This window comes from Lutra lutra, chromosome 16 (assembly GCF_902655055.1).
Source record: "Lutra lutra chromosome 16, mLutLut1.2, whole genome shotgun sequence".
NCBI lineage: Eukaryota > Metazoa > Chordata > Mammalia > Carnivora > Mustelidae > Lutra > Lutra lutra.
The window spans coordinates 46,698,399-46,721,953 of NC_062293.1; the positions used below are offsets into that span (position 1 = coordinate 46,698,399).

Here is a 23,555-nt window from a genome sequence, read left to right on the forward strand (position 1 = left end):
CCGGCCCAGCTTGGGTCATTTGTGGATCCCCGGTCCGGTCAGTTTAGCTGGAGAGATGGGGTTTTACGGATAAGCTGTGGTTGCTGTGGTCCTCTCTCTCCGTGGGAGGGGTTAGTTCTCAGATAGGAAGAGTGGACTGTGGGCTGGGCAGACACCATAAAGGGTTTTATCTATCCACCCCCGCTCCCCTGGCACTAAAAGGGAGTTCAGTACCCGTTCATCCATCCTTCTTCCTCCCCCCATCGATAGCACCTAATACAGAGTTCTGCCTGGAAGCCAGGATGTGGCTCTGCTCCCCGACATGACCCTTAGGCAGCCAGCTACCCAGGCTACAGCTCTCCTTGGCCCCAAGATGCCACTTTCCCTCTGCGTCTGCTGGGTGAGACATCTTTCTGTCCATTAGTGTAGCCCCGAACACCCCCTGGAGCCAGTTGCCTGGCTCCTCCTCTAGGGACCTGGTCCTCTCCACACAGTCAGCCATGTACCTCCTGGAGGTGTCCCTGAGCCACACGGCTCTGAACGTGGGGGTCCTGGCCCCAGCAGTGTTGAGCATGTATGTGTGCTAAGTTGTCACACATTGCACAGTCTCCTTGAGGTTTCATGGCTCCCTCCTGAAGCAGCAGCCACTACAGACGAGAAAAGAGGGTCTCTGAGAGGTTAGGACACGTGGTTAAAGTCATGGAGCTGGGATCTGAATCCAGGTCTGTACTTAATGGCTGGTTTAGTCTTGGCTGGAGCTGAGTAGTTCTCAGAACCTTCTCCATGCTGCTTTCCCACCCTTGTTACCCCCGACATGCATGCACTTGGCCACAGAGTGCACGTCTGCCTTCACTGCACGTGCCCTTGCTGGAGACTCAGGTTGATGAGCCCCCTCAGGAGCAGATGGTGCAGGAGGCGTGGAACTTCACGGGAACTCTGGGTGGGGGGTGGTGGCAGTGGACAGGAATCCTTCAGGTACCACCCAAAAGTTCTAGAATCTTCTGGGGCTGCTCCCTTTGTCACTTCCTCTTACACACCCAGAGCATGTGCTGAGAGTTTGCTGGGTTGTCAGGGATGGGGGAACTTGCTGTTCTAGGGGGTCAGGATGCTGCATCAGTTCAGCTCACAATTACTGGGTACTTATAGCCCACTCCCAAAGCCAGGCCCTGGGGTAGGGGAAACAAAGAAGAAAAGGACGCGTCTCTGCTCATGAAAGCTTACAGCCCTGCAGGCAGGTAGACATCTAAACAGAGAATTGCAGTGGAATGTGATGAGGGCTAGCAGAGATGTCCTCTGAGAGGATGGAAGGGGTTTCCTGCAGACTTGGGAGTGCCTGAGCCATCTCCAGGGGTGAGGCACTCTGGGTCACAGCAGTAGGGCATAGACAGGTTAGAAACTTGGGGGTGGGAAGGGTGTGGGGCTGTGACTACTACAGATGGAATACTGGGGTGGGAGTTCGGGGGCAGGCGGAGCTGCCCCTGGGAGTATGGGACAGCCGTGTGGGGGGGCTGAGCTGGCTTCTCTGGGTGACCAAGATGTGAGTCTGAGGGCCCCCCTGGCTGCCCGTCTGCTGACTCATTGGAGAGGTTGGAGGCTGGGGTGGGGGCAGTGGGTTGAAGAGAGGAAACAGATTGGAGAGCTACTGAGGCAATGGTCTCCCCAGGCTGGATTGGTTTGGATGTTGGGGGTGAGGGCAAGGGAGAGGTCAAGGTGAAGACTTCAAGTTTTCATTTGAGCTCCTGGGTGCATGTTGGTCCCATTTATGGAGATGAGGGTATAGGGCTCTTTCCCTTCTTCCCTCTTCACGTGACTGGTTTTATTTAGTTATTTATTAATTTTTAAAAAGATTTTTTATTTATTTGACAGAGAGAGGCACAGTGAGAGAGGGAACATAAGCAGGCGGAGCGGGAGAGGGAGAAGCCGGCTTCCCGCTGAGCGGCAAGCCTGATGTGGGGCTCGATCCCAGAACCCTGGGATCAAGACCCGAGCTGAAGGCAGCTGCATAATTGACTAAGCCACGCAGTCACCCCAGGTAATTGGTTTAGATCCTGACCCTTATACCTGCCCCCTCATGGAGGGACCAGAGGAGAGGAGTAGGAGGGTTGCAAGAGCTGGTCTTTGGCCCGGAAACTTCAGGCCTGACCTTGCAAGCAGACCTGGTGGTGGTCCTAGGCTCTCAGCCCCACCCAGCTCAGCCCTGAGGAAGCCTTTGGCAAGATGAGCGCCAGGTAAGCAGTTGAGCACCATGTAAGCACTGGCTGGTGCTTCTGGCCTGTAACTGCACCTGGCTGGACCACGCATGCAAGGAACCCACTTTCTGACACCTGGCGGGCCCCCAGCCTAAGAACAGTGCAGGCTTGTGTTGGGGTGTGTAGGCGTGTGTGTATGCTTGCTTGTGCAGGTGGACGTGAGCTTTCAGGGCCCATGTGGGTGACTGTGTGGTGCCTTTTTTGGCTTTAACGAGTTCCTATGGTAACCACGAACATGTCTCTTTCGGGATCTGGAGTCTCAGGGCGTGAGTGGCTACAGGGAGAAGCAAGGCAGGCGGGCGCTTAGCTGGCAGTTAGGCTGTGGCCTGATTGCATTACCAGGCACCGGGGATGCACCTGGAGGTGCCATTTGCCAGGCAGCAAGGTCTGCAAATTCCAGGGATTTGTGTGTTCCTGGCCCTCATCCCGGCTGGTCCCCGCCATGCCTAGGAAGCCCTGGTGAGTCCCTGTTCTGATTTCTTGATGAACAAGCAGCTCCGTGGGTCTTGACCAGGTCCGGTGGATGTCTGCTGAGGGGCAAGCAGGGTGCCGACTGGCAGCTCTGGCCAGTGGGCACTGGGCATTGCGCTCTTCTGAGGTGGGGATGGGGCTCAGGGCAGGAGGGCTTCTGCTTATTCCTGGGGCCCTGCGAGGGTACTTGCCATGTGGCTGGTGAGCTGAATGGTCCTTATGGATCCTGTGGGACAGGGCTAAGTGTGTCACTGTGGGAGACAAGGACAGGGAAGCAGGAGAGCAGGACACAGATGGCAGCCTCTGGCCCACTGGACCGGCCCAGCTGTCCTTGCCGGAGCCCTCTCACCCCATTCAGCTCCCTAAAAGTGTCCTTTGAGCCCCAGGTCCCTGGCTGTGTGCTTGAGCTTCTTCACAGATCTCATCAGGCCTAGAGGCCTGCTCACCTGACCTGAGGAGAAGACCCAGGGTCCTGTGAAGAGGAGGCCGGATGGCTCTGCTTGGCTTACCAGGAGCTGGGTTTGGCCAGGACTCGGGAACAGTTGCTCCTGTGAGGTTTGGAGATAGGTTCTGACCCCTCCACACCATGCATCCCATGTGCTTCCTGTCCATACACTGTGGACTCGTGGGAGTGTCAGGACCCCCCACTGCCCTGAGAGAGGCTCCTGCTGGACAGGGGCCCAGGTAGCACTCAGAAGTTCCTGGGAGTGTGTGGGGTCCTTCCTTCCATTTCCTTCCTCCTGCCGGGGGACTGAGCAGGGACTGGGGATGGGAGTGTTGGGAGGGGATGAGGATGGCCTCTCTGGCTTGTGCTGGGAGGGCCATCTAGCAGCTCCCTCTGCTTTGGAGGGGTCCCTGGTGAGACTGTTCTGGGGTGGGGGCTGTGCAGCAAGGGTCTGGCTGGAGGATTGTGGTCTTACTGAAGGGTGAGGGCAGCAGGAGGTGGATGTTCTGTGCTTTATCCAGACCATCGAGGACATCCCTTTCTAGAAAGCAGAGTCCAGAGCTTAATCCCCAACAGCTTTCCATGGGGGCATTGGGAGGAGGGGGGAGACTTTAAAAGAGATCTCTAGATAATCCTTAAATCTTAGAAGTTGAAATTAAAAAAAAAAAAAGATTAATGACCATGAGGATTCTTTGTGCCCCTGAAACTAGTCACTGAGCCCAAGCTTGGTTACTTCTAGTGATGGGGAGCACATGACTTTGTAGGGATGCCTATTCTATTATAATACAGTTCCGATTATTCAAAGCTGACTATTCCTTTCATCTGGAATCTCTGTAACTGCTGTTTCTTGGTCCTGCATCCCTCCCCAAACAAGGCTAATCCTGCTTTCTCCTGAGACCCCTTCAGATTTTGGAAAGCGGTTTTTGTTTGTTTGTTTGTTTAATTTTAAGCACAAACGAGGGGAGCTATAGGCAGAGGGAGAGGGAGAAGCAGGCTCCCCTCTGAGCAGGGAGCCTGACGTGGGACTCCGTGCCAGGACCCTGGGATCATGACCTGAGCTGAAGGCAGACGCTTAACCAACTGAGCCATCCAGACACCCCTGGATGGTGGTTCTTATTTCTTGTGTTTCCTCTTCTCCCTGACTGGTCATCGCTGGGTCCTTCAGCTGTTTTTGGGATTTCTCCCTGCCTGGGCTGCTCTTTGCTGGAAAGAATCAGGTTTTCCAGGCTTCATCTCAAAGCCTGGCCAGAGGGCTTGACCTGGGGAGCCTGCAGGAGCCCAGTGGACAGGAGGATGGACAACTAGATGTCATGGGCATTGGCCTCCTTGTTTACAGATCAGTACATGGGACCCCAAGGAGGGATGTTCCTAAGCTGAGATGGCACTGCACAGAGGTGGGGGATGCGGGACTGGGATGACAGATTGGGGTCTGGCTCCATGCAGTGTCTGGCTGCTTTCCTGCTTCCCCAGCCACCCCTTGGTCGTCACTGCTTTCCGACATATCACGTTATCTTGTCTCCTGTTTCTGAAGAGAGGCCTGTTGGCTGCAGGGATCTGGCAGGGCCAAAGACAACCACAGGGAGGGGTCTGGGGCACACACCAGCACTCCGCTGGGATGCTCTTTGTCTCACCATGTTTTCCACTGTCCAAGAGAATCTGGAAATCTGGAATTTGAGGAAAAATCTTCACAGCAAACTCAAGCTGCATTTGGCCTGCCCTGTAGGATAGATTCAGCACCCGTGGGCCACCCCTGTTCTGGGACTGTCATCCCTCTCAGGTTCCAGCTCCCGTTTACCCGTGGCCAACTCCTTAGTCCCTCTCCCAGGTCACCCCCACCCTGGTGCACTCACCCCCACCTTCAGCTGCCGACAGATCATTTCCTGCTCTGTGCCCAGACTGCACTCACTCAATTAACCTTTTCTGTCTTCCAGTCCAGTTCTTTCTGTCACAGGGTTGTGAAGTCCCTGAGTCATGGGGTCTTCTCCCGCCCTCCTCCTGGTTCAGGCCCATTATCTCCTGCCCAGACAGTGACAGAGGCTCTCTAATTAACGTCCTCCCCAGGCCTCTGCCAGCTCTGACTAATCCGTCATCCCCAAGCCATCTTTGGCTCTGTCCTCCCTGCACCCATGGCAGGCTTTGTTCTTGCTGATTCCATGTAGGCTTGTTGCTGGGACAGTCCCTGCCCCATGTTGGTAGGGGGCTGGGCAGTCTTTGGTTGTGTTGACTTCTCTTTCTGGCATTAGCGTCCACGAAAGTCTTTGGCCCCTAGCAGATAATTTGATCCTCCCTCCCTGCCAATGCAGTAGTTCCCAGACTTTTTATATTTTGCTATCTATCACCTGGGAGGCTTTAAGAAATTCTCATGCCTGTCTTGTTAATTTTAGCCACTCTGACGGGTGTGAGGTGGTATCTCATTGTGGTTTTGATTTGTATTTCCCTGGTGCCAAGTGACGCTGAAAAAAAAAAAAAAAAAGAAGAAATTCTCATGCCCAGGTCGTACCCAATTCCAGAACTGGAAATCAGAATGCCCGGAGTGCGACCCAGCATCAATGTATATATATTTTAAGATTTTCAGGGAATTCTAATATGCAGCAAAATTTGGGATCCCGCTCAAGGGGTGAGCAAGTGTGATGATTGTCTCAGGTCAGGTTGGATGTTAAAGTGGGCTCCCGGTGAGTGAGTCACTGGGCCAAGGTTTCTATTGACATTTGGGGCTGGATAACCCTTTGTGGTGGGGGCTCTCCTATGCATTGTAGATACTGAGCAGTATTCCCGGCCTTTGCTTACGAGATCCCAGCAACCTACCCTCTAGCAGTGACATTGCTGAATTTTGAGGGGAAAGGGGTACAGATGCTCTCCCATCCCACAGAAGACCTCTGCTCAGGCCTAGCCAGCCTCAGCTTCACAGCATTCCAGAACATGTGCTGAAGCGAAGGCTCCCGAGCAGTGAAGCCCATTTTAGCGGTCGACATGTGGGCTTTGGAGTCAGGCAGCCTACGTTTCAAATCCTGATCCACCATCTCCATGACCTTGGGCAAGGTATTTAACCTCTCTGTGCCCCAGTACATTTCTAGGGTTTTTTTTTTTTTTTTTATTTCCTTCTTTCACTTTTCTTACAACCTCCTCTTGATCTTCAGCTCCAGCTAGATGGTGTGACTTGCTGTTTTCTGGCACTTGTCAGCTTTGCTGTCTTTGCTGATGTTGTTTCCTTGGCAGGAAATGCCTTTATTTCTTCCTGCCCTGCGGTGGTCCAGCGGTTTCTGCCTGCGTCCCTCTCCCCTTGAAGTGTGAGGCTGGGGGAGCCTTGCAGGTGCCCAGCCCGACTTCGTCATGGTTTGTTGTTTAGGTGAGGTGACTGACCCCTCCCTGCCTCGGGCTGAGCTGTGAACCAGGAGGTTACCGCAGTGTAGACCTCCACCCCACGACCCACTCATTCTTAGAGGGTGGAGTGGGCGGAAATCCGTGCCTGGCAGGCCGCAAAGCCACATAACTGACTTTTGGAGCCCTGCCCCGAGGGATGTGTGTGTGTGTGTGTGTGTGTGTGTGTGTGTGTGTGTGTGTGTGTGTGTGAGTGCATGCGCGCGCACGCGTGTGAAAGAGAGAGAGAGGTGGCAGCCACTGGCACTTTCTTGGTTACCTCACTGTGAGCAGACACTGTCTGGAATTGAGGGTCTTTGGGCTGCAGGCTTTCCAGGCCCATTTCTAGGCCTGGAAAGAGGACTTGAAGGGAACTCAGCCTGCCACAGCCTGTCCAGACCACCCTGCCAGCTCAGCCGAGGCTGGACCAGGGGGTGCCCCCAACCCCAGCTGGGGAGTCTGCTTCCTCAGGCCTAGGTGGGGCCCAGGAGACCCGGGTGTTAGCAAGGCCAGGGGTGGTATTCAGAGGCAGCTGTGTTTGCGGCTTTTTGGGAACCGGTGACATTTAAAGCTCTCACCCCACAGTCATGTGGGGATGTTCATGTGCTCTGGGTCACCTCATGTAAGCTGCACAGTGTCTCTGTGTCTCGTTGGGGATAATACATGTAGGTACTACTGTTGTAAGGTTTCAAGGAGATAATCCAGGGGAGGCGTGGAGTATGTTACCTGCCACAGGATTTTTGGTATTAGTAATCATAGTCCTAGACTGTGTGGACACTGATACCCATGTGACACGTGCACATGCATGCAGCCATACCCCCGGGGGCAAACGGGACCTGTATGCATCCAGACCCAGGCCTGCGGCTGTCGGGAATGAGCAGCTGGTATCAGTGCGGGCACCTACACAGACACGCCCTCATTTGGTAAACCTACCAGGAGAGCAGACGTGTGTGTATGTGTGTATGTGTGTGTGTATGTGTGTATGTGTATGCGTTTATGTATATGTGTGTGTGTATATGTGTATATGTGAATGCATATGTGTGTATGTGTATGCATATATATATATGTATGTGTATGTGTGCATGCATATGGATGTATGTGTATATGCGTGTGTGTGTGTGTGTGTGTGTGTGTGTGTGTATGTGTATGTGTATGAGGCCCGGATGATCCGGCTTTTGTTGCATTCACATTCTGACATGATTCCTGGAGGTAGCAGCACCTGGGCTGGGCTCTGGGAGCCCAAGGTGCCTTGTTTCTATAGCAACCACAATGCAGTAGAAATAGGAGGGGGGCAGGGAGGGATGGGAAAGCCTGAGGGGCGGCGATGAGCGGCATCCTGTCTGCATGGGCTTGGGCCTCGCTTCTACACCCTCCGCCATCCTGAGGCTCTTGTTTTGTTTGTCTGATTTTTACAATAGTGACATGGCCACCTTGGAGTACTGATGACCCAAACCTGGCAGTTGTGAACATTTTGTTTTCTTTTCACCAAACCTTTTAAAAAAAATGATGGTATAATGTACCTATTATTTTAATATCATTATTACTTATTCAGTGGCATTATATTTATAATGTATAACCATCACCGCTAGTCATTTCTAGAACTTTTCATCCTCCCAAGCTGAAACTCCCTGTCTCCCCCTCCACCCCCAGCCCCTTACTGACCAGCATTCTGCTTTCTGTCCCTGTGAATTTGGTCACTGTGCGACCCCAGAGAAGTGGGTTTGTGCAGGGTTGACCCTTCTGTGTCTGGCATATTTCACTTGGGCGTAGTATCCTCAAGGTTCATCCGTGTGGTAGCGTGTGTCAGGATCCCCTGCCTTTTTAAGATAAAATACACAGAGAGTATTTTATTTATCCACATTTTGTTTATCCACTCATCTGTCGAGGAACGCTTACACCTTCTGGCTGGTATGAATAATGCTGCTCTGAACATGAATCTACAAGACTCTGAGGAGTCCCTCAGTTCTTTTGGGCACATACCCAGAAGCTGAATTGCCAGATCATATGGTACTTCTGTATTAAACTTTTTGAGCCTTTTTTTTTTTTTTTTAAATAAAGGAAATGGCATCCTCAAGTTAAATCCCTGTAATCACTCCTCCTTGGCTCCATTACCCTGTCTCCCCCCTCCATAGAGGTGAGCACTGTTGGGAATTTGGTGTTTTTTTCTCAGTCTTTCTAATACAGTCATATCCATGAGTAGGTGTCTAGAGCCATTATATAGTTTTCTCTGTGTTAGGAATCCACGTGCATCATGTCCTTTTAAATTTATGTGAGTGTCATGGTCATGTTCTAGCATCAGACTGCTGGGGTTCAGGTCTTGGCTCCGCCACTTACCAGCTTGTGAGACTTCCAGCAGGTTAACGTAATTTCTCTGTGCCTCAGTTTAGTCATCTGTAAGATGGGAATAATAGTAAAGCCTAAAACCTTCTTGCAGAACTATTTTGGGAATTGTGTAAGCCTACATATGTCTAGTGCTTAGAACAGTGTCTGTTGTTACTGCTATAGTTCTGCATCTGTGCCTCTCCACGTGGATTTTGGAATCTATCCATGGTGTCATGCATCTAGTTCCTTCTTTTTAACTGCCATGTGGTATTTATGTGTACGAATATGTTGTATTTTTTGCTTCCCCTTTGTATCTCCTATTGATGGTCTCTTGGGTCGTTAACATTTTCCTTTCCTTTTTTTTTTTTAAGATCTATTTATTTGAGAGAGAGTGTGTGCACGAGCATGAGCACACAGGGTGGGGGAGTAGGTGGAGGGAGAGAGTCTCAAGCCTCATGGAGCCCTGGAGCCCAATGTGGGGCTCAATCTCACAACCCTGAGATCATGATCATGAGCTGAAACCAAGAGTTGGATGTTCAAGAGACTGTGCCACCCAGGCGCACACCCCCTCCCCGCAGTCTGTTTTCTTATATTGCAGACAGTGCTGTAGTGACTGTGTCCTTGTGTGACCTTCTGTGCATATGCGTGAAAGCCTGGGGGCATACCTGCAGGTGAGGCTGTTGGGTTGCCCCTCTTCTAGATGTAGCCAGATTACCCTGAAGAGAGGTTTTATGTGCATTTCCTCTGTCCACTTTTAATCAGATTATTTTTTTTGGGTATTGAGTTGTATAAGTTCTTAATTTTTTTTCATAGTTTTTTTATTTTTATTTTTTTTATTTAAGTAGTCCATCCCCAACGTGGGGCTTGAACTCACAACCTTGAGAATAAGAGTCACATGCTCTACCAACTGAGCCAGCCAGGTGCCCCTATAAGTTCTTTATAGATTAGGGATACTGACCCTTTATTGGATATGTCATTTGCAAATATCTTCTCCCACTTGGTAGGTTGCCTTTTAATTTTGTTGATTGTTTCCTTTGCTGTGCAGAAACTTTTTATTTTGATATAATACTGTTATTTTATTCTTTTTTTTTTTTAATTTTTTAATTTTTTTTCAGCATAACAGTATTCATTATTTTTGCACCACACCCAGTGCTCAATGCAATCCGTGCCCTCTACAATACCCACCACCTGGTGCCCCCAACCTCCCACCCCCCACCCCTTCAAAATTCTCAGATCGTTTTTCAGAGTCCATAGTCTCTCATGGTTCACATCCCCTTCGAATTTCCCTCAACTCCCTTCTCCTCTCCATCTCCCCTTGTCCTCCATGCTATTTGTTATGCTCCACAAATAAGTGAAACCATATGATAATTGACTCTCTCTGCTTGACTTATTTCACTCAGCATAATCTCTTCCAGTCCCGTCCATGTTGCTACAAAACTTGGGGATTCATCCTTTCTTTCTTTCCTTTTTTTTTTTTTTTTTTTTTTTTTACAGCTTTATAAACATATACTTTTATCCCCAGGGGTACAGGTCTGCGAATCGCCAGGTTTACACACTTCACAACACTCACCATAGCACATACCCTCCCCGATATCCATAACCCCACCCCCTCTCCCAACCCCCTCCCCCCATCAACCCTCAGTTTGTTTTGTGAGATTAAGAGTCACTTATGGTTTGTCTCCCTCCCAATCCCATCTTGTTTCATTTACTCTTCTCCTACCCCCGCGACCCCCCATGTTGCATCTCCTCTCCCTCATATCAGGGAGATCATATGATAGTTGTCTTTCTCCGACTGACTTATTTCGCTAAGCATGATACCCTCTAGTTCCATCCACGTCGTCGCAAATGGCAAGATTTCATTTCTTTTGATGGCTGCATAGTATTCCATTGTGTATATATACCACATCTTCTTTATCCATTCGTCTGTAGATGGACATCTAGGTTCTTTCCATAGTTTGGCTATTGTAGACATTGCTGCTATAAACATTCGGGTGCATGTGCCCCTTCGGATCACTACATTTGTATCTTTAGGGTAAATACCCAGCAGTGCAATTGCAGGGTCATAGGGTAGTTCTATTTTCAACATTTTGAGGAACCTCCATGCTGTTTTCCAGAGTGGTTGCACCAGCTTGCATTCCCACCAACAGTGTAGGAGGGTTCCCCTTTCTCCGCATCCTCGCCAGCATCTGTCATTTCCTGACTTGTTCATTTTAGCCATTCTGACTGGTGTGAGGTGATATCTCATGGTGGTTTTGATTTGTATTTCCCTGATGCCGAGTGATATGGAGCACTTTTTCATGTGTCTGTTGGCCATCTGGATGTCTTCTTTGCAGAAATGTCTGTTCATGTCCTCTGCCCATTTCTTGATTGGATTGTTTGTTCTTTGGGTGTTGAGTTTGCTAAGTTCTTTATAGATTTTGGACACTAGCCCTTTATCTGATATGTCATTTGCAAATATCTTCTCCCATTCTGTCAGTTGTCTTTTGGTTTTGTTCACTGTTTCCTTTGCTGTGCAAAAGCTTTTGATCTTGATAAAATCCCAAAAGTTCATTTTTGCCCTTGCTTCCCTTGCCTTTGGTGATGTTCCTAGGAAGATGTTGCTGCGGCTGAGGTCGAAGAGGTTGCTGCCTGTGTTCTCCTCGAGGATTTTGATGGATTCCTTTCTCACATTGAGATCCTTCATCCATTTTGAGTCTATTTTCGTGTGTGGTGTAAGGAAATGATCCACTTTCATTTTTCTGCATGTGGCTGTCCAATTTTCCCAACACCATTTATTGAAGAGGCTGTCTTTGTTCCATTGGACATTCTTTCCTGCTTTGTCGAAGATGAGTTGACCATAGAGTTGAGGGTCTATTTCTGGGCTCTCTATTCTGTTCCATTGATCTATGTGTCTGTTTTTGTGCCAGTACCATGCTGTCTTGATGATGACAGCTTTGTAATAGAGCTTGAAGTCCGGAATTGTGATGCCACCAACTTTGGCTTTCTTTTTCAATATTCCTTTGGCTATTCGAGGTCTTTTCTGGTTCCATATAAATTTTAGGATTATTTGTTCCATTTCTTTGAAAAAAATGGATGGTACTTTGATAGGAATTGCATTCAATGTGTAGATTGCTTTAGGTAGCATAGACATTTTCACAATATTTATTCTTCCAATCCAGGAGCATGGAACATTTTTCCATTTCTTTGTGTCTTCCTCAATTTCTTTCATGAGTACTTTATAGTTTTCTGAGTATAGATTCTTAGTCTCTTTGGTTAGGTTTATTCCTAGGTATCTTATAGTTTCGGGTGCAATTGTAAATGGGATGGACTCCTTAATTTCTCTTTCTTCTGTCTTGTTGTTGGTGTAGAGAAATGCAACTGATTTCTGTGCATTGATTTTATATCCTGACACTTTACTGAATTCCTGTACAAGTTCTAGCAGTTTTGGAGTGGAGTCTTTTGGGTTTTCCACATAGAGTATCATATCATCTGCGAAGAGTGATAGTTTGACTTCTTCTTTGCCGATTTGGATGCCTTTAATTTCCTTTTGTTGTCTGATTGCTGAGGCTAGGACTTCTAGTACTATGTTGAATAGCAGTGGTGATAACGGACATCCCTGCCGTGTTCCTGACCTTAGCGGAAAAGCTTTCAGTTTTTCTCCATTGAGAATGATATTTGCGGTGGGTTTTTCATAGATGGCTTTGATAATATTGAGGTATGTGCCCTCTATCCCTACCCTTTGAAGAGTTTTGATCAGGAAGGGATGCTGTACTTTGTCAAATGCTTTTTCAGCATCTATGGAGAGTATCATATGGTTCTTGTTCTTTCTTTTATTAATGTGTTGTATCACATTGATTGATTTGCGGATGTTGAACCAGCCTTGCAGCCCTGGAATAAATCCCACTTGGTCGTGGTGAATAATCCTTTTAATGTACTGTTGAATCCTATTGGCTAGTATTTTGGCGAGAATTTTTGCATCTGTGTTCATCAAGGATATTGGTCTGTAGTTCTCTTTTTTGTTGGGATCCTTGTCTGGTTTTGGGATCAAGGTGATGCTGGCCTCATAAAATGAGTTTGGAAGTTTTCCTTCTATTGCTATTTTTTGGAACACTTTCAGGAGAATAGGAATTAGTTCTTCTTTAAATGTTTGGTAGAATTCCCCCGGGAAGCCGTCTGGCCCCGGGCTTTTGTTTGTTTGGAGATTTTTGATGACTGTTTCAATCTCCTTACTGGTTATGGGTCTGTTCAGGCTTTCCATTTCTTCCTGGTTCAGTTATGGTAGTTTATATGTCTCTAGGAATGCATCCATTTCTTCTAGATTGTCAAATTTGTTGGCGTAGAGTTGCTCATAGTATGTTCTTATAATTGTCTGTATTTCTTTGGTGTTCGTTGTGATCTCTCCTCTTTCATTCATGATTTTATTTATTTGGGTCCTCTCTCTTTTCTTTTTGATAAGTCTGGCCAGGGGTTTATCAATCTTATTAATTCTTTCAAAGAACCAGCTCCTAGTTTCGTTGATTTGTTCTATTATTTTTTTGGTTTCTATTTCATTGATTTCTGCTCTGATCTTTATGATTTCTCTTCTCCTGCTGGGTTTAGGGTTTCTTTCTTGTTCTTTCTCCAGCTCCTTTAGGTGTAGGGTTAGGTTGTGTACCTGAGACCTTTCTTGTTTCTTGAGAAAGGCTTGTACCGCTATATATTTTCCTCTCAGGACTGCCTTTGTTGTGTCCCACAGATTCTGAACTGTTGTGTTTTCATTATCATTTGTTTCCATAAATTTTTTCAATTCTTCTTTGATTTCCTGGTTGACCCATTCATTCTTTAGAAGGATGCTGTTTAGTCTCCATGTATTTGGGTTCTTTCCACATTTCCTCTTGTGATTGAGTTCTAGCTTTAGAGCATTGTGGTCTGAAAATATGCAGGGAATGATCCCAATCTTTTGATACCGGTTGAGACTTGATTTAGGACCAAGAATGTGATCTATTCTGGAGAACGTTCCATGTGCACTAGAGAAGAATGTGTATTCTGTTGCTTTGGGATGAAATGTTCTGAATATATCTGTGATGTCCATCTGGTCCAGTGTGTCATTTAAGGCCTTGATTTCCTTGTTGATCTTTTGCTTGGATGATCTGTCCATTTCAGTGAGGGGAGTGTTAAAATAGTAGGGGTACTATTATTGTATTCTTGTCGATGTGTTTCTTTGATTTTGTTATTAATTGGTTTATATAGTTGGCTGCTCCCACGTTATGGGCATAGATATTTAAAATTGTTAGATCTTCTTGTTGGACAGTTCCTTTGAGTATGATATAGTGTCCTTCCTCATCTCTTATTATAGTCTTTGGCTTAAAATGTAATTGATCTGCTATAAGGATTGCCACTCCTGCTTTCTTCTGATGTCCATTAGCATGGTAAATTCTTTTCCACCCCCTCACTTTAAACCTGTAGGTGTCTTCGGGTTTAAGATGAGTTTCTTGTAGGCAACATATAGATGGGTTTTGTTTTTTTATCCATTCTGATACCCTGTGTCTTTTGATTGGGGCATTTAGCCCATTAACATTCAGGGTAAGTATTGAGAGATATGAATTTAGTGCCATTGTATTGCCTGTAAGGTGACTGTTATTGTATATTGTCTCTGTTTCTTTCTGATCTACTACTTTGAGGGTCTCTCTTTGCTTAGAGGACCCCTTTCAATATTTCCTGTAGAGCTGGTTTGGTATTTGCAAATTCTTTCAGTTTTTGTTTGTCCTGGAAGCTTTTAATCTCTCCATCTATTTTCAATGATAGCCTAGCTGGATATAGTATTCTTGGCTGCATGTTTTTCTCATTTAGTACTCTGAATATATCATGCCAGCTCTTTCTGGCCTGCCAGGTCTCTGTGGATAAGTCTGCTGCCAATCTAATATTTTTACCATTGTACGTTACAGACTTCTTTTCCCGGGCTGCTTTCAGGATCTTTTCTTTGTCACTAAGACTTGTCAATTTTACTATTAGGTGACGGGGTGTAGACCTATTCTTATTGATTTTGAGGGGGGTTCTCTGAACCTCCTGGATTTTGATGCTTGTTCCCTTTGCCATATTGGGGAAATTCTCTCCAATAATTCTCTCCAATATACCTTCTGCTCCCCTCTCTGTTTCCTCTTCTTCTGGAATCCCAATTATTCTAATGTTGTTTCGTCTTATGGTGTCACTTATCTCTCGAATTCTCCCCTCGTGGTCCAGTAGCTGTTTGTCCCTCTTTTGCTCAGCTTCTTTATTCTCTGTCATTTGGTCTTCTATATCGCTAATTCTTTCTTCTGCCTCATTTATCCTAGCAGTGAGAGCCTCCATTTTTGATTGCACCTCATTAATAGCTTTTTTGATTTCAACTTGGTTAGATTTTAGTTCTTTTATTTCTCCAGAAAGGGCTTTTATATCTCCCGAGAGGGTTGCTTTAATATCTTTCATGCCTTTTTCACGCCCGGCTAGAACCTTGAGAATCATCATTCTGAACTCTATATCTGACATATTACCAATGTCTGTATTGATTAGGTCCCTAGCCTTTGGTACTGCCTCTTGTTCTTTTTTTTGTTGTGAATTTTTCCGCCTTGTCATTTTTGTCCAGATAAGAGTTTATGAAGGAGCAAGTAAAATACTAAAAGGGTGGCAACAACCCCAGGAAAATATGCTTTAGCCAAATCAGAAGAGATCCTGAATTGTGAGGGGGGAGAAAGGGGATAAAATTCAGAAAGAAAGAAAAAAAAAACTATTAGAAAAAAGAAAGCCGATAAAGAAAAAATATAAAAAGAGGGAAAAAATATATATATTAGATAAACTATTTAAAAAACGTTAAAAAAAGAAAACGGTAAAAGTTAAAAAAAATTTAGCAGAAGAAGAGAAAAAGAAAAAAAAATTGAAAAAGAAAAAAAAATTAAATTAACTGCAAGGCTAAAAAATCATGGGGAGAAAGCCATGAGTTCCGTGCTTTGCTTTCTTCTCCTCTGGAATTCCGCCGTTCTCCTTGGTAGGTGAACTTGGTCCTGGCTGGGTTTCCCGTAGATCTTCTGGGGGAGGGGCCCGTTGTAGTGATTCTCAAGCGTCTTTGCCCCAGGCGGAGTTGCACTGCCCTTACCCGGGGCCGCGCTGAGTCATCCGCTCGGGTTCGCTTTCGGGAGCTTTTGTTCCCTGAGCGCTTTCCGTAGAGTCTGGAGGACGGGAATAAAGATGGCGGCCTCCCGGTCTCCGGCCCGGAGGAGCCGAGAGCCCGGGGCCCCACTCCTCAGTGCGCCCTCAGAGAACAGCGCCAAATGACTCCCGTCACCCTGGCCTCCGGCCGCGCTCCGAGTTGACCGAGCCTGCGACCGGTTCAAGGCAACACTGAGCTGAGAGTCACTCCTCGGCTCTGTCTCTGCAGCCGGCTTCCCCGTTCTAATACCGGTAAGCTCTGCGACACTGAGACACCCCCGATCCTTCTGCGACCCTGAGGGACGTGAGGCCGCTCTGACCCCGCCTGGGCTTCACCCCAGTTAAGCCTCTGGAGCGATGTCCCTCAGCGGAACAGACTTTTAAAAGTCCCGATTTTGTGCTCCGTTGCTCTGCTGCTCGTCGGGAGCCGGCCCCTCCCCCCGCCGTCTATCTTCCCGTCGCTTTGGATTCACTTCTCCGCCAGTCCTACCTTGCAGAAAGTGGTTGATTTTCTGTTTCTGGAATTGCTGTTCTTCTTCTCTTCAATCTCCCATTGGATTTGTAGGTGTTTGCAATCTTTAGATAAGCTATTTAGCTGATCTCCCGCTACCCGAAGTAGTCTCAGCCTGCTACTTCTCCGCCATCTTCGAGATCTCCCTTTATTCTTTTTTTTTAAAGATTTTATTTATTTATTTATTTGAGAGAGAGAGAGAGAGATCACAAGTAGGCAGAGAGGCAGGCAGAGAGAGAGGAGAAAGAGGCTTCCCGCTGAGCAGAGAGACCTATGCGGGGCTTGATCCTAGGACCCTGGGACCATGACGGGAGGTGAAGGCAGAGGCCCAACCCACTGAGCCACCCAGGCGCCCCAACACTGTTATTTTATTCTGATATAACACTGTAGGTTAACTATACTGGAATTTAAAGTAAAAAAAAAAAAAAAGGTTTTATGATTTTTACTTATGGGTGGAATCTACAAAAGAAAAACAAAAAGCAGAAACAGACTCATAAATACAGAGATCAAACCGATGGTTGTCAGAGGGGCAGAGGGTGGAAGGTACAGACTTCCAGTTATGGATTCAGTAAGTCACAGGCATGAAAAGTATGGCTTCAGGAATATAGTCCATTAGTAGTGTTGTATGTGACAGATGGCAGCTACACTTGTGAGCATAGCCTGATGTGCAGACTTAGCCAGTCACTGTGTGTACAGCTGAAAGTCACGGAACATTCTATGTCATGTATGCTGTGATAAAACCAAGTATATATTATATGCATTATATGAATAGTATAGATATAATTTTTATTTTTATATTTTTAAAGGAGGTTTTACTGTTAACACTGCTGCCAGGGGTATATGTGGGTTCTACTAGAGTCCTTTTCCTCATGTCCTCACTGATTAATTTTTACACTGATTTGACTGATGTGGTACACCTCAGTTCATTCTCTATTATATCAACATTACTGTAACTCCGAGTAAGTGAACAAAAGCCCTCATGGCCTTTTTGGTCTTCTTTTCTCTACATTGTATAACAAACATTTCCCTGTATCAAAATAGCCTTTTTTTTTTCTTTTTAAAAATAGCTTTTTTCTTGATTATAAAAATAGTACATGTTCCCTGTAGCAGATTTAGGAAATGCATACAAATATGGGGATGAAGAAATAAAAACTCACGACCCACCACCCAAACTGTTATCATTTTGATGTTTCTTTAGTCTTCTTGTATCTTTTAGCTTCCCCTTAAAACTTATTATGTAATTACATTTTCAACACCATTAAATATTCTTTAAAAACATGATAAAAATATTGCACACAGTCTTATCATTTTTTTTAGAGATTTTTTAAAAAAGATTTTATTTATTTGACAGAGAGAGAGAGAGAAAGAGAGACTGCAAGAGAGGGAACACAAGCAAGGGGAGTAGGAGAGGGAGAAGCAAACTCCCCGCTGAGCAGGAAGCCTGATGTGGGGCTCGATCCCAGGACCCTGAGATCATGACCTGAGCTGAAGGCAGACGCTTAATGAGTGAGCCACCCAGGCACCCCACAATCTTATCATTATGATGTTTCATAATATAGTTATTCCTTTATTTTCAGATATTAAAGTTGTTTTAAATTTTTAACTTAATAAACAAATGCTGCAAAACATCTTTGAATATAAATTTTTGTATGTCTCTTTATTTTCTTTGACAACCACTGAAGGTAAGGTGTTTTCATGCATTTATTTTTATTTTATTTTTTGAGAAAATATTTCGTAATGACTCTTGCCTATTTTTCTACTGGGATGTTCATATACTTCCTGTTGACTGGTTAGAGCTCTCTTTTAGTTAAAGCTATTAACCCTTTGTCATTACATTTTTATTTCCAAATAATCTTTCTCAGTTTACCCTTTTCCCTTAAATTTTACACATGTTTTTTAGTGCAAAAGTGTTAAATTTTGAGCTGGTAAATCTGTCAGTCTTTTCATTTGTGATGTCTTTGTTACTTTTTTTTTTTAAATATTTTTATTTATTTATTTGAGAGACAGTGAGCGAGAGCACGAGTGAGGAGAAGGTCAGAGAGAGAAGCAGACTCCCTGTGGAGCTGGGAGCCCGATGTGGGACTTGATCCCGGGATTCCGGGATCATGACCTGAGCCGAAGGCAGTCGTCCAACCAACTGAGCCACCCAGGCGTCCCTGTTACTTTTTTTTTAAAGATTTATTTATTTCTTTGAGAGAGAGAGAGAGAGAGTGACCGACCACAAGTGGAAGGGACAGGGGGAGAGGGAGAAAGAATCTCAAGCAGACTCCATGCTGAGCGCAGAACCCAATGTGGGGCTCAATCTCATGATCAGGACCATGACCTGAACCGAAACCAAGAGTTGGATGTTTAACTGTGCCACCTGGGTGCCCCTTCTTTGTTACATTTGTGCTTAGAAAAGTCCTTCTGCATCCAGAAAGTTGATGTTTCGGTTAAATATATATCGGTTTATTTCCTTTTCACTTAATCTCTTTAATCCATTTGGAATTTAGTTGGGATAAGATGAGAGATGAAATTAGACTTATTTTTCCAAATAGTCACTCCAGTGCAAGACTTTAATTTTCCCCTTCCATTATTAAGTTCTTACATATACAAAGATCCCTTTTCTGGGTTTCTGTTTGATTCCCTTGACCTTTCTGCTGAATCTTATACTGACTCAGAGGTGAAAAAGAGCAAGGTTTGCTCATGTGACGAGTGAGGCTGGGGTATGGGAAGAGTGAGGATAACAGGTCAAAAGGGTGGGGGGCCTGGCTGGTGGAGGTGGGCCTCGAAGGTCATACTTCAGAGTGTGCGTTCAGTTTGTTGAGCTGCGGGGAGGTAGTTGGAGGCTCTGAGGGGTGTTGTGGAGCTTTATAGAAGGTGGCTGTGGCTACCAGGGCAGACCATGTGGGACCGCGTTGGGTGCTGATGGATGGGGACGAGCAGTGGGTCAAGAGGAAGAGGAAGGCGGCTTCAAGTGAGTAGATGGATGGCTGCCAGGTGTTGTGGGGTGCAGTCTGCAAGATGGACCTGGGCTGGAAGGAAAGGGGGAGCCGAGGAGTATGTCCCCGTGTGGCATCCGGGTGACCCAGAGAATTGTTCTATTAATCAAGTTTTTTTCAGTTTGTAAACTTACGTGATGATGGTTTAATATAAAGCTATATAGAATTATTCTTTTTTAAGATTTTATTTGACAGAGGGAGACACAGCGAGAGAGGGAACACAAGCAGGGGGAGTGGGAGAAGGAGAAGCAGACTTCCTGATGCAGGGAGCCTGATGTGGGGCTCAATCCCAGGGTCCTGGGATCATGACCTGAGCCTAAGGCAGACGCTTAACCACAGCCATCCAGGTGCCTTAATTCATATAGAACTGTTAATAATTTAGCCAACATTTTCTGCGTATTCTGTGCAGCTGCACTGTGTGAGATGCTTTTATATGCCTTATCTGGATCCTCACCTAGTCTTTCTGGGCTACATGCTCCGAGTCCTATTTCACAGGTGAGGAAAATTAGCCTCTGAGAAGTCGTCCCTGGCTTAAATCACACAGCTGGTTTCTCTGTCTTCGAGTCCACGCTTCTGTCTGCGTTCAGGAGGCTCTTCAGTCACAGGGCCCCCACCTCTTCCAGGATCAGGGTGTGCTGTGTCCTGGAGGCGTGGCACACTGCCTGGGACCTGCTTGGACCCCCAGGGGCTCTAGGAGAGGATCTGACTGCTCGGCTGTTCATCACCGGGTCGGTCAGGACTCTGCGGACGTTGTCAGAGTCAAAGTGGCATGTGTGAAAAGGAGATGCCTTGGTCCAGGGAGTTGGTCTGTCTGTTGCGGGCATAGCTGGATGCCCGGGATCAAACAGTCCTTCAGGCTAGTACTGTCCTGTACAGGCACGTCTGGTGAGTCACATTTAAATTAATTGAAATTAGTACAGATAGAAATGCAGTTCCCCATTTGCATTAGCCACATTTGCAGTGCTCAGTAGGCACATGTGGCTGGTGGCTCCTGTGCTGGCGAGCCTGGGTGCAGAACATTTCCACCATCACGGACAGTTCTGTTAGATGGCACTGGTTAGAAATGGAAGGCCACAACTCCCCTGGTGGTTTTCTGAGAGCTGCACAGGCCCAGAGATTCTGCAGTCTGTGACGTGTCTCCTGCTGCTGACATGCTCCTGGACCCTCGGGCCAGAAGGTGTCAGGGTGCCCGGATCTAGTGCCACTAGGTGGCTCCCTGGGGGTGGCCACGAGCCAGAGTTCACACACAGCTGTCACCTCCGGCCAGGGAATAGGAGCTGAGAGAACCTGGTGAGGTCCAGCCCCGTGTAGTGAGCCATAGGCCCTGGGTTCCCTGGCACTCAGATGTACACACTGGTACGTGCACTGAGACAGGACCTTATCCAGAGTCACGCACACAGTCACACCCACTCTCGGAAACACTGTCCCTAAAAAGCACAAACTTTTGGGGCGCCTGGGTGGCTCAGTGGGTTAAAGCCTCTGCCTTCAGCTCAGGTCATGTTCCCAGAGTGCTGGGATCAAGCCCCGCATCCGGCTCTCTGCTCAGCAGGGATCAGCAGGGAGCCTGCTTCCTCCTTTCTCTCTCTCTGCCTGCCTCTCTGCCTACTTGTGATCTCTGTCAAATAAATAAATAAAATCTTAAAAAAAAAAAGCATAAACTTTTGTTTGACTTCTGCTACCACGTTCCATTGTAACAGCAATAAAGAGAGTTGCCAGTTCCAGAGCACTGGCTCTTCTACCTCATTCCATCCTCCCCACTGTCCCGTGAAGTCGCCCCTTCTGTTCTTTCCCTTTTACAGTGGAAGAAACCGAGGCTCGGGGTGGTACACTGACCTCCCCTGCCCCACAGGCGGTATAGAATGAAGGAGGACTCAGCCAGGGTTGTCTGGCTCCACAGGTTTTGTCATTCTCTTTTCTCTCCCATTTTTTTTTTTTTTTTAATGGAGCCCAGCGTGGGGTTTGAACTTGCAACCCTGTGATCGAGACCCGAGTCTAAATCAAAGAGTCGGACGCTTAACCGACAGAGCCACCCAGGTGCCCCTGGTCTCTGGATCATACTTAATTCTGAGCACAAGCCCAAAGGCAGACCCAGTGGCACACTCAGACACAGGTCCAGGTGTGGAAGGATGGAATGGTGCTCTGCACTCACACGGACACACATCGATGCTGCTAGTCCCACTGAGGCTTGGGAGACACACGGAGGGATCCAGATTGGGAGGGGGTGGCTGCTGCTTCCATGTCAGGGGAGACAGGGCACTTCCTCTGTTCACACCTGAACCCAGGGCTTTTTGGTGCTGTGGTGGAAGCCGCATCAACCAGGGGGTTGGTTGGACACTCCGCCCGACTCCCCCCACCGCTTCCCCTTGGGACTGAGGTAGTTTCCGGTTTTATGGGTCTGGGGGGGCTGTGTTATGAGACCATATGTCACATGACTATGCCTGATGCATTTTGGTCTCCCAGGCTGGGGTCCAGGTTCCTTGGAATGAACTGTGGGACCCAGGCTCTGTCGGGGGGGCGGGCCCCAGCGATGTCAGCATGTCCTGCCTCCTGAATGGTATGGGTTCAGGAATTTTTGTCTGAGACAGGAAGACTGTTGGGAGGCTAATTCAGTCAAAAAACCGTTTTGCCTTTATCTTTTTCTTGATCTTTTAGTCAACTGTGAGTACAGAGTAAGCGCCAATGCATCGGCTGTGGTGAGCCTCACGCGTACAGAAGAATGTGGGGTGACGGTGCCCTGCGTGCCACCTCTTGGGTTAGCTATCCAGAACTCACAGCTCACACCCTGAGTCAAGGTGAGAAGAGGTAGCCACGTTCCTGAGTGGTTGTGTAATAAATAAGGCAGTTGGAGAGAGGGCCAAGCACTACCGGAGCGATTACTGATTAAACAGCGGGGAAACAACACAATTGAATGGGAAGTTGTGTATGGATTGGAGATTCTGTATACCAAGCTGAAGTAAGGAGGCTTGGCTAGAGAAGAGGAAGGGGAGGTAGGTGTCGACGCCGGTGGGGGTTCTGAAGGGGACACCTGGAAGCTTTGAGGGCTGCCTCTGTATAGCGCCTGCTTTTACCTCCAAACATGTCATGCCCTTTAAACATAGGCTCATCACTAGCATTTCTCTCACCTGACACGGCAGCGTCGTTTTTGGCTCACAGTTTGGGCAGGAGGGGGAAGACAGAGAGAAGACGAGAAACCTGGCTCATATAACTGGGTCAGAGTTGGCACAGAGAAAGCAAGAACATGGGGTGTTCATGCCTTTGAACTGTGAACACCACTGAGGTCTACTGTGGGAGAAAGAGAGCTGTTTGTTTAGCTAATGAATATTCATTGGGCACCTACTTTATGCCAGCGCTGATTTGGGAGCTGGGGATCCTGCTTCTGTCACTCAGTAATGACGTTCCTTGGATAAAACTCCCGAACCTCTCTGAGCTTCTGTTTTCCCATCTGGAAAGTGAAGATAATGAAAGCCCCTATGTCATAGGGATATTTGAGGGTTGAATGCACTCACATGAAAAGTGCTTAGCACAGTCCTTACTGCTCATGACCGTGGCTGTTACTGAAGACACTGAGAGTGGTTACGGGATTCAGGGCCTGGTCCCTGTGCCCAAGGAGCTCACAGTGTGTGGGTGACAGACCTTCAACAGCCAACTACAAAGCTTGGGATGTGAGGCAATGCTGGTAGAGATATGGGAGGAGCAGAGAATTCTTTGTGGAATCAGGCAATGTTTTCTGAAGGAGGTAGCATTTGTCGGTTGAAAAGGAATCACGCAAGAGGGGAGAGTTGTAGGCACAAGGGCAAAGGCATGGGATTGGCAAATGTATGGAGCTGTTTGAGAAACAGTGAGTCAGGTACTGAGGTGAGTGTGGGGTGTGCTCAGGGAGTGTGGGGGTGTCTCCGATGTAGGACTAGGGAGGGGATGGGAGCCCCAGGTTAGGGGGAGGGAGAGACCCTGGGAAGGCAGCTTTGGCAGTCCTGGGCTGGAACTGGGAGGGAGGACACTTGGTCCTGAGGAAACTAGAGGCAGGGACTGGGGCTGGAGGGGAGGGCCCTGGCCAGAGCCATGTGTAGGGGAATCTTCAGAGCAGGTGTCTGGTCCACATG

The 23,555-nt window shown here is 47.3% G+C and overlaps 1 protein-coding gene and 1 non-coding gene across 6 annotated transcripts in view; one reads left to right on the plus strand and one right to left on the minus strand.

Annotated features, from left to right (window-relative positions):
- The window catches only part of RAP1GAP2 (RAP1 GTPase activating protein 2), a 264,858-nt gene that overhangs the window by 66,862 nt on the left and 174,441 nt on the right, over positions 1-23,555 (plus strand). Inside the window, exon 1 of one of the 5 annotated variants that reach the window (XM_047707375.1) lies at positions 2,546-2,687. The exons of the other annotated variants lie outside the window; for them this stretch is intronic. Within the exon in view, the coding sequence (XP_047563331.1) occupies positions 2,671-2,687 (17 nt within the window). The 5' untranslated portion in view covers positions 2,546-2,670. Of the gene's footprint in view, positions 1-2,545; positions 2,688-23,555 lie in introns of those variants that run through there. 5 annotated transcript variants of the gene reach the window in all.
- TRNAK-CUU (transfer RNA lysine (anticodon CUU)) lies at positions 9,673-9,745 on the minus strand. Its single transcript has one exon. It is a non-coding gene; the product is annotated as a tRNA-Lys (tRNA).